Raw genomic sequence first — 10199 nt, 5'->3', positions numbered from 1 at the left:
GACTATTGGAGTCTACATTAGATTAAATTACTCATAAAAATCCCTTATTGACTCAGAAAATCAGGAGAATCAAGTGTTTCATGAATGCTGAGATGGGCCAGTGTTGCTGTCCCTTCTGTAACCTGTAAGGGTGCCAGGCATCCCACAGGGAACTCTATACTGAGTGGGAACACAACCAAGAGCCAAAACCCCAAGAGAAGCTGCAAAGCCAGTCACATCTTAAATTCTTGATGATGCAACAACACCACAGATTCCAAGAGGAATTTAAAGACACTTCTGACTCTGAACATAGGGCCAGTATCTACCAAGACACTGGCAAAGCTGACAACAGACCAGTTCATATTTCATATACCACCTTCACCCTGATAGAAATCTTTGGCACCTGTTTTTTTTTTCTTCTCCCATAAAGGTTATACAATAACAATTTATCCTTCAGGGCTGGAATGTAACAGAGGGAAACGGAAACGGAAAAAAATAGGTGTGCATGAACACACTGGTGATGTGCCATGGAAACCGTGCCCATGGCCAGATGCCCTCCAGGATCCTCAGGCTCAGGGGAGCAGATGTGATCACTTCTCCAGCAACTGCATGCAAGGGGGAGAACACGCAGTTGGTCTGGCAGGGTTAACTGTATGTGGCTCCAACAGGATGTACACTCCAAAACGACCAAGGCCTGGGAATGTTATGTCAGAACCAGCTGAAGATTTTCCAGTCCACCGCTTCTCCAAGCTCAGTGCTAGGAGTCTGAAGAACAGTCCTCCTACTCCTCTTCACTTGCTCTACAGTAAGGCAAAACATGTGGATGCCTGTGGATGCTTGATGGCCACCTTAATGAACAGCTGTTCAAGCCAGAAGGGTCTGGCACCTTAGGTTATTTTAAGCAACATTTTGGGATATCTCCAATTACTAAGTTTCAGCAAGGTCAACTCACTTTAAACCAACAACTCATGTATCATTAAAGTTAAGCTTCCAGAAAGACTGGAGCTGCCATCAGATTGTTTAAATATTCTAATAAAATCCACTGTACTAAAACCTTTCTAGTTTGTAGGGTTGTTCTGATACCTGGGATAAACAGAACACACATGAATCCAGAGATTGCCTTGTGCCCACACTGACATGGTTTTGCAGGAGAGCTTGAAGGACTCAGATACTCCTGTACTCTGTGACATACATGGCCCCTCAGTCTGCTCCACCAGCCCCTGGTAAGACTACAGCAACTATGAATGACTTGACAGTTGTTCTGTAAAGGGCAGGATTTAGCTACAGCAAAAGAAGACTCCCGGCTGCTTTTCTCAGGAAGATGTCATCATGCAAGCCATGGAGCAGTGGAGATACTCCACACCACTGAGTCTGTTCTCGTTCTTCTAGTTAGCTTCTTTGGGCCTCAATTTCTTGTTTGGATAAGCAGCTCAGAAAAGCCTCAGAAGTGCCAGAAAACAGCCAAGCATCTCGAAGCAATAAGGGCATATTGAATGCTTGAGGGGATTCACCCTTTAACCTTTCTTCTTCCCACTCTGACATTTGGGTGATGCCTCTGTGAGCAGGGATCACTTCCAGGCTCTGTACCTGGCATTACAACTGTAGAAACCAACAAAACACAGATGAGAGGACAGGAGATGCATTTGTGCCACACTGTTGCATAAATATCAGGGGAAGAAGCTTCACTCCTGAGGTAGCAAAAGCCAAAGTAAGGTTTTAAACATTAATTATCAAAAGCAGTGTTTCCACTTTCAAATCCAACTGAAACCAAACCATGCCAAGTCCTGAGGTCTGTATTGAGCCAGTCCTCATTCCCATTTGTGAAGGAGATGACCACAGGTGTCCTCTGCACACCCAGAGAGGATGAGGTGAGGAAGGCCCTCCAGGAGCCAGTTCCAATTCTGATGGAATCTGGGGACATCTGACTGCCTATTCTTCAGAACAGAATAGAGCAGAATATTATTTCAGTTGGAAGGGATACAGTGATCACCCAGTCTAACTGTCTGAACAATTCAGCACTGACCGAAAGTTAAAGCATGTTATTAAGGTCATTGTCCAAAAGCCTCTTAAACACTGCCTCTTAGAATGCCTGGGGCATCGACCACCTCTCTAGGAAGACTGTTCCAGTGTTTGACCATTCTCTTAGTAAAGAAATGCTTCTTAATGTCCAGTCTGAACCACCCCTGGTGCAGCTTTGAAGGTTTAGGTCTTCTCAACCCCAAATGCACAACAGACTGCATCTCCAGAGCAGCTCAGTCCTGTGTAGACATCTCTTTCTGGTTAGAGACATAATAACAATAACAGCAGGTGTTACCAACTTTTGCTGTCTTTCCTCTAAAAAGACATCCAAGTTCCCTTCAGCAACATGAAAACTCAGTCCCTTCTTCACACACTCTGACACTCCACAGACAGCTGTGTCAGGGATGCTGCAACGTGGCCTCGAGTGTTTAGAAGAAATCTCTGTGATTTCAGACTGCAACGCAACCTGTTTCAGAAGGTGATATTGACAGCCCTCATCCTGGTGCTGCAGAGATTGGTGCACATATCTATGCTGGGACTGAAGCACCACGTCCCTGGCCTCGTGGGGACAGGAGAGGGTTCAATCCCACATGCACTAGATGCTAGTTAAATCAGCATGTGCTAGGTGCAGGTAGGCATGTCAGCTCCAGCCAGGAAGCAGCCTGCCTTTGTTCACACAACTCCGAGTAAGAGTTGTGTGCCCCAATGCTTGTAACAAGTTTTTGAGATTTCTTAATTCACAATCAGTGTCATATAAACCCAGATGTGTCCTAGACCTCAAGTAGCTACCTCTGAACTCATTCTGAGCCAACACTTGTACAGCCTGTCAGGCACCTCCACATCAGAACGTATAACGCTTCCCTATCTGGCCAAAAGCAGCACACGGTCTGAGAAGGTCAGCACTTCAGGCTTCCATGCTTACAATAAAGTTGAGATAAATCACAAAAAAACAGAAATTAAAATGGCTCAGAGTCACAAAGAACAGGTGGAGCAAAACACAAGGCAGGTCTCCTTCATCCCAGGGTAATCCCTAAACATCTGCTTTCTTTCCTCTAATGAGGAATGCTAAAATCTTTAGCAAGGCAATGTGTTTCTACACAGGTCCAAGAAGGATCAGTTATAGTGGTGACCTAAGAAAGAATATGTTGTCTTTACTGATATACCTGCAAGGACACAAACACTGGGGGAAGAAGACAGATCACTGAAATGCCCATGCCAAAAGAGATTTGGTTTTGCAATAGGCTGTATGTATGTGGGAGTATGTCCAGCTGGATAACTGAGTGAACCCAACCTCACAATGCAATGTTGTGTCCAAAAGGCCTACCTCAGTACTGGATATAAACAAAGCTGAGGACTGATCTGTCATATCTCCGTATTTGGGATGACTGTGAGCATTACTGAACTGCTGTGTTCAGTTTTGAAACAAACAGTTCAAGAAGAATATTGAAATACTGGATGAGACTTCAAAGACTCTAACATAAAGGGTTACATTTAATGGATGACCTTGACCACATCCTGCTTCCAGAGATGAGAGGGGATCAGGCTAAGCACTGTTTTCTACCTGTCTGGGTTTTCTTCCCAAGGAAAGTCAGATGCTCAGACAGGGAACTGCAGTGCATTTTGGCGGAAACAAAAAAGAGCTGCAGGGCACAGCACCCCTAGATTGAGTCACAGCTGCCTAGGAATTGTGGAAACACAACTTTTGTGTGCTTCATGGGACATACCTGCTCCTCCAGGGTAGATTCAGCCAAAACTTCTTGTCAAAAAGAACTTAAAGAGTGTCTTGACCATGACTATTTGAGAGGATTACTCACACTTAGTAATAGGGGGCAAAAATTCAAGCTGCACAAGCAGTCACAAATAAATTTTGTACAGTAGTAGTAAGGAACCACAGGTGAGATTCCCTGGGACCTGACAGGGGGGACTAGAAATATGCTCAAATCAAACAGAATTAATTCAGAGAAGTCACAAAGTCTGCTTAATCTTTGCCAGATCACCTGAGTACAGTGATGCCTTTAATTTATGAATCTCACCCTACTCCTAGAAGCATTTTACAGAAGTAATTAATGGATGTGATTGTAAAGTGACCCATATTTTCATAGATATAAGAAAGAAAAGTAGGAAGGCAGCCTTTCCTCTACTCTGTCTGACCTGACAGAGCGAAGAAACTCAAGGTGAGTGCCTTGTACCTGTATTTCAAACTCAAGAAAGTTGTCCCTGAAAAAGAGACCCAACAGAGGGTCCTCCTTAAGAAGCTCACACAGTACAAATGACAAACCTAAGGAAACAGCTGTCTGCAAGTCAACCTTGATAACCTGCGCTTTTGCTCCTTAAAAATGGAAAGCTGGGGCATACCTGACTGGCTTAACCAAGGAGACCAGGCGTGCTGTGATGCCAGGGTGCCTCAACAGGCCATGCAGGAACTAGATGCAGGGTGCAGGGGCAAGGTGCTGGGCCCTGTAGAGCACTTCAAGTGAAGTGAGGTTAACTTATAGTAACTTGGAAAGTCCTGAGCTCGGTGCAGTTCCAGCCTGTCAAGATGGCCTTGTTAGGCTGCAATCAGCAGTGGTCAGCTGAGGAGTTCGAAATGCCTCCCTTACACTGAAGCATCCAATTCTTTTCAAAGACAGTTGTGAGCCACAAATCTGCAGTTTTCCAAGTCATATAACTCACACATCTTGTTACAGCTGTTTTGGAATCTTCTTGATCACCATTAAGTTATTTGATTTACCTCGATATGCTCTATTCCTCACCCCCTTGAGATATACTCTTTTGCTTTTTTAATAGGGTTTAGGTAGTGACAAGAACTTAAAAAAACAGTAATACTGAGAAGAAATCTTTGCTTCAAGCAGTATGCTTAGTGTTGGTGGAGATTTTTTTGTATTTTAAGGGTCAGAGTGCCCTCTTCTGTCCCATCCACATCATGATTATTAAGTCATTTCTGAGTCAGACTAGCAGATTATCGAGAAATACTGTGTTCTGCACGTTCTGCACACCCTACCATCTTCTAAAATACAGTTAAGAAACCAAACAGCTGATCACAAACTATAAAATAACTCTCCTTAACGTGGGGGCTCAGGCAGGCTACAAAGTCAGCTGTCACCAATAAAAAGGGCTGGGGGAACATCACAGACAACATGATTGAGCTAATTAGCTGATGAGGTCAGGCATATTTTGAAGTGAGTCTCTGTGAAATTTAAAGTGGGGTGTTATTTATAGTTCCACACTCTGCATTTAAACTTCATCTTTCTCTTGCCTGTGTAGCTCCTACTTGAATCCAGACTGCTACTGATACCTGAGGAAATCTGACTGAGACAACCATATTAAAAGTAGCTCAATGTATATAATAATTTCTAAAGTAAACACGGTGAAAACACTGGGACTGCAGCTTATCTGAATTATGGATAGAGCTAACAATGGCCCAGAAAAAAATTATTACCTGAACCTTTCTATCACAAAACCACACAAGAATGTGCTTCTGCTTCTGGAAACCATAAAACCACTTCCATGCTGCAAAGCCGGCCTTAATAAACTATGGTGGATCTGCCCGATGTCCCAAGGAGGATGCTTACACTCTATTCCCACCACCGCTGAGTCCACCGCCACCCAGGAAGCTCCATCTTTGCAACCCAACGCCACATCATCTGCCCCTCACCCCTTCCATGTCTGCTTTAGGGCTGGGGGTGCTCTCTGATGCTCTCTGTGGGTCCTTCTCCCCCATTCAAATTCTCCTTGAGGGACGGGGCTGAAAGGAGCCACTTTGTCTCCTTCCACCCCTGAAGGGACGGTTGGCTCCAGGGCCAAACGCCCACCCTGTGAGGAGGCAGCCACAGCGGCCTTCTCCCATTTGGGGTCCCCACCCGGGCGGACCACAGCCCTTCCCTCACGCATGAGCCGAGCCGCCCCACGGCCAGGATTTGATGTGGGAAAGCCCCGCCGAGGAGCCGAGGCGGGCCCGCCGCAGGGACGGGAAGGCAGCACTCGCCCTCACACCCTCCGCTTCGCGCCCGCCACCGCGGCGCCGCGCGCATGCGCCGTGCAGGCCGGAAGCGGCCGCAGCCGCCATGGCAGCCGCCTGCGGGAGGCTGCTGCCGCGGGGTCCCGTCGCGGGGGCGGTGGGCTTCGCCGCCGCCCTACCCGGCCGTGAGGATCGCCCGCGCCCCCTCCCCTCTGCCAGCCCGGTGCCCTGCTCCCGCCCGCGGCGGGGAGCGGCTGCCTGCGGCCTCCCCCTCACAGCGCGGCCCGGCGCGTTTGCTGAGGGAGCGGGGGTGGGGGGGTGCCCCGGGCCTGCTGTGCTGGGATCTGGAGCTGGTGCAGCGGTTGGGGGCAGTTCAACTCGAAAACACGAGTTGTTTTTTTTTTGTTTTTTTTTTTTTTAATATTTTGTTTTTACAGGGTGTATTTCTTCCTCGAGCTGTCGAATTAGCAGCGATGGAAAGCCAGCAAAGTTTCAGCCTCCTCCAAAGCCCATCATTATTGACAAGCAGAAGCAGAGGGAGGAGAGGAGGTAGGGTGTCCTGGCGCTTCTCACAGCGGGTCTGCTGTCAGGCTGATAATTGTGTGAGCGCCTTCTTAAAGCTCCTAGGCATTGCTACACAAAAAGTATTTGCAGAGTTCTACCGAAGGTCATTTATGGTGAAATATGCTTTGCAAACTTGGGGTTGATGTGTGAGGTTTTCGACTGTTAATGGCATGCATCTCTTCAGTATGCCACAAGGTGACAAGGACATGGGTCCTGTGTCTGCCTTTGACTTAGACCTCGAGATCAGCTATAAGTGCATGCATTACTGCTTATGAAATGGAGCTGCAAAATGCTTTTGTTTTACACTTACAGAAGTTTGGATTTTCTTACAGGTTCCTGAGCCCTGAATTTATACCTCCCAGAGGGAGAACAGATCCTTTTAAGTTTTATATAGAAAGAAAGGATATGATACAGAGGCGGAAAGTCTTCAACATTCCAGAGTTCTATGTTGGTCAGTAACAGCTCTAGAACTTTCATAATTTCATCAGTATGTTTTGTAGGGTGGGATGGCAAAAGGTGTGGTTGGGGTTTCATGTTGTAGAATATCATAGAACATCACAGCATCAGGTAGGTTAGATCGAGTATGTGTTTCTATACATATTATTGCATATTTTAATTTGATGTTTACATCTGGTATCCATTAAAAGTATAATACTAATGTGTTACTTAATGTGTTTTTTAAATCCTGGCACTTTAGTGTGTCATTTACCAGAAAAGCTCGAGAAAGTAAAATAAATTAGATTGTTTGTATTCAGGTTGCATAATGAAGATTAAAATACAAAAGTAAAGAAGCTTCATAGTTAACCTGCAGAATGTCTTTAATATATATTAATTTAGGGCACGTTAGAACTTTATTCTGACAGTTTTCATGTGAAATAAAAAACATTTTTTAAATGTACCTGAACGCATGCGCTTTGTCTGACTCTCTTCCCACATTTTGGTATATATTTACTTGAACAGTCTATTTATTTTAATTTAATGCGTTTTTTTTTTGGGGGGGGGGTGGGCACACAGGCAGTATACTTGCTGTTACTACTGCCAATCCCTATGCCACTGAGAAAGCCAGCCGGTTTGTAGGCATCTGCATTCAAAGAGGAGGAAAAGGACTTGGCGCGACCTTTGTCCTTCGGAATGTTATAGAAGACCAAGGTGGGTTTTAAACTCTGATAATTATGCTAGAAATGCTAAACAAAAAATGTTGAAATTGTGTATGAAGGGATATCTGGTGTAGACATTTACTCTGTGGAGAGGATGACAATAGATTAAAATGAAATTGTGAGTTTACGTACTAGGGGGTGCTACAGGTTTAAAACTGTATACACCGAGATGCTAGTGTGCGATATATTTGAAGGCGTGGAACTGCTTAGTAATTTTTTGTCTGTATACTTGGTGATTTTTAGAGCTGTATTCCGAGGAGACTGAATGTGATCCACAATGGTGGTGCTTGTATTTGAGCCTGGGAAGTCTACTGCCAGCCATGTGAATATCAGCCCAGTTTGAGCGCTGTGTATTTGCATGAACTGGGGACATTTGTGTGAACTGTTTAACAAGCAACAGATAAGCAGAGTTTTGTAGTGGGCGCATACTCTGTTTTGTAAGAAAATGGAGGAAGATGCAAATACTGATGTTCTGAGAGCAAATATGAAAGGGGTGGGTGTCTGTTTTATATATGCTACATATACAGTGAAATAGTAACAGCCGTTGTAATCAAAAGGGGGTAAAGTTTAAAACCTAAGCTTATCTTCGTTAAATTCAAGCCAATCTGTTGTCAAAGACTTAACTTATGAAAGAAATCTGCATTTACCTGTGCAGACACAATGACATACATATATTCATGTTCATGCAGAAATGTATATTGTAGTTCTCTCTATAAGTAAAAAGCAGTTCTTGAATAATACAAGAATGTATAACACTGAAGAAATACTAATTTGGTGTTACTATTTCTAGTGAATTTCATTCATTAAACCAGACTTTCTCTCTCCAAGGTGTTGAAATACGTTATGAACTGTACAATCCTCAAATCCAGGCAATTGAAGTTCTGAAGCTAGAGAAGAGGCTGGATGACAACCTGATGTACCTGCGAGATGCCCTCCCTGAATATAGTACTTTTGATGTTAATATGAAACCTGTGTCTCGTTTAGAACATGAAGAAATTCCTGTGAACAAGGTAGGAGCTGCATGTTTCAGAGGGAAAGTAGAGGATCATTTAGGTCCCTTTCATATCTGACTGATGCCCTGGAAGGCCATTAAACAGCTCTGTGCTACATTAGTTACCAGGGTGACAAAAGTATACAAAATAAGGCAAGTCTTTATGCAATCTCTATAGTGAAGAAATGTTGAGAATGCACATATCTGTCATCCTAAGTAGTTAATTTAGAAGATACACAGTAGTGGTCTCCACATGCCCCTGTATAACACTGTGCAGAGATGAAAGCTTTTCTTACAGAAATGTTGTTGTTAATGTTGTTACTGATTTGGGAGTGCTGTGTGTCAGGAAAGGTAAGAAAGATTGGAAGAATCAGCTAAAATCTGTGTCCCGGAAAAGACCCACAAACCTGCAGACCCCGCCTAGTAACTCAGTAACTTACAGTGATCATTCCTCCCTTTCCCGATCGTGCTCCTTTTCTTTTTTCTTAATAAGGAACAGGAGTAGAACTACAAATGACAAGTTTACTTCATGGGTCAATTTAAAGACTGTGTCATAAATAACAACAGTGTTAATTCAAATGTTTTACAAGGTACTATGACAACAGTCACATGCAAAAAAAACCCAAAACCAACAGGTGCTAGTTCCTTAGTATACTGACAAACTGGTCTGTTTTCTTTCTTCTGTTAGAGCAGCACTTGTCTCACCTTTTACAAAGCTCAATCAAAATTCTGATACTTAACACCTTTTGATTATTTTTTTTTTTATTTCACCATAGCTGCAGGTACGAATGAAACCTAAACCATGGTCAAAACGGTGGGAGAGGCCAAAATACAATATAAAAGGAATAAAGTTTGAGCTACCTGAAAAAAAAATGAAGGAAGCACAAAAGTGGAGCCAGCCATGGCTAGAGTTTGATATGCTGCGAGAATATGATACGTCAAAAATAGAGGAAGAAATTTGGAAAGAAGTGAGTGAAGAGCTGAAAAAATAATAATGGTTTTTGCAGTCTAGGAATTACTGAGGAAATTAATATTTACTTTGAAGACAACTGATATTTCAAACAGTAACAAGTTTTGTATATACATAGGCAAAACACACAATAAAGCTAACCTTTCCAGAAGATTGAAGTGTACAAACTTTTGTGGTTGAGCACTCACTTTCTATTCCTGAACACAGCCATTCCTTTCTGGAGAGAGTAATGCTATGTTCACTCCTTCTCCAGAAATGAGAAGCATCCTTTTTTAAATTGCCATTACAAAGCTCTCTTGTTATCACCCAGTCCACATACTATGTTGTCATTTCCAAATACTTGTTACTTTTCTCTTTACAGACTAGGTAAGGGCCAGTTGTAGAACTGCTTGACTCAAGTTTGGAAATTAGCTGTAGCAGGGAAGTAGACATGTCTGAGCCAACCACCTGCTCTCAGACTAAGTTCTAAAAAGTAAGTAACAAAATGTTTCTGATGGTAGTAATATTAATGAGCAGCAAGTAAAAATGCTTAAATCTGTTTTGAAGAACTAAGCCAGTTTA

The 10199-nt window shown here is 43.5% G+C and overlaps 1 protein-coding gene across 1 annotated transcript; it reads left to right on the top strand.

The window, feature by feature from the left end:
• The first annotated feature begins 6041 nt into the window (after positions 1-6041).
• MRPL19 (mitochondrial ribosomal protein L19) lies at positions 6042-9789 on the top strand. The gene is made up of 6 exons (XM_042803141.1): positions 6042-6141; positions 6394-6505; positions 6853-6971; positions 7535-7669; positions 8506-8687; positions 9445-9789. The coding sequence occupies exons 1-6, from the start codon at positions 6063-6065 to the stop codon at positions 9658-9660; spliced, it is 843 nt and encodes a 280-aa protein (XP_042659075.1). The 5' UTR covers positions 6042-6062; the 3' UTR covers positions 9661-9789.
• The last annotated feature ends 410 nt before the right edge of the window (positions 9790-10199 follow it).

The sequence above is a fragment of the Tyto alba genome, unplaced genomic scaffold (assembly GCF_018691265.1).
Source record: "Tyto alba isolate M040663 unplaced genomic scaffold, T.alba_DEE_v4.0 Super-Scaffold_40, whole genome shotgun sequence".
NCBI classification, from domain to species: domain Eukaryota; kingdom Metazoa; phylum Chordata; class Aves; order Strigiformes; family Tytonidae; genus Tyto; species Tyto alba.
This window is presented reverse-complemented; position numbering and strand designations above follow the sequence as displayed.

Coding starts and splice junctions, on each gene's coding strand:
- MRPL19 (XM_042803141.1), top strand. CDS start 6,063: ATGGCAGCCGCCTGCGGGAGGCTGCTGCCGCGGGGTCCCGTCGCGGGG. Junction 6,506..6,852: donor AAGCAGAGGGAGGAGAGGAG/GTAGGGTGTCCT, acceptor ATTTTCTTACAG/GTTCCTGAGCCCTGAATTTA. Junction 6,972..7,534: donor CATTCCAGAGTTCTATGTTG/GTCAGTAACAGC, acceptor GTGGGCACACAG/GCAGTATACTTGCTGTTACT.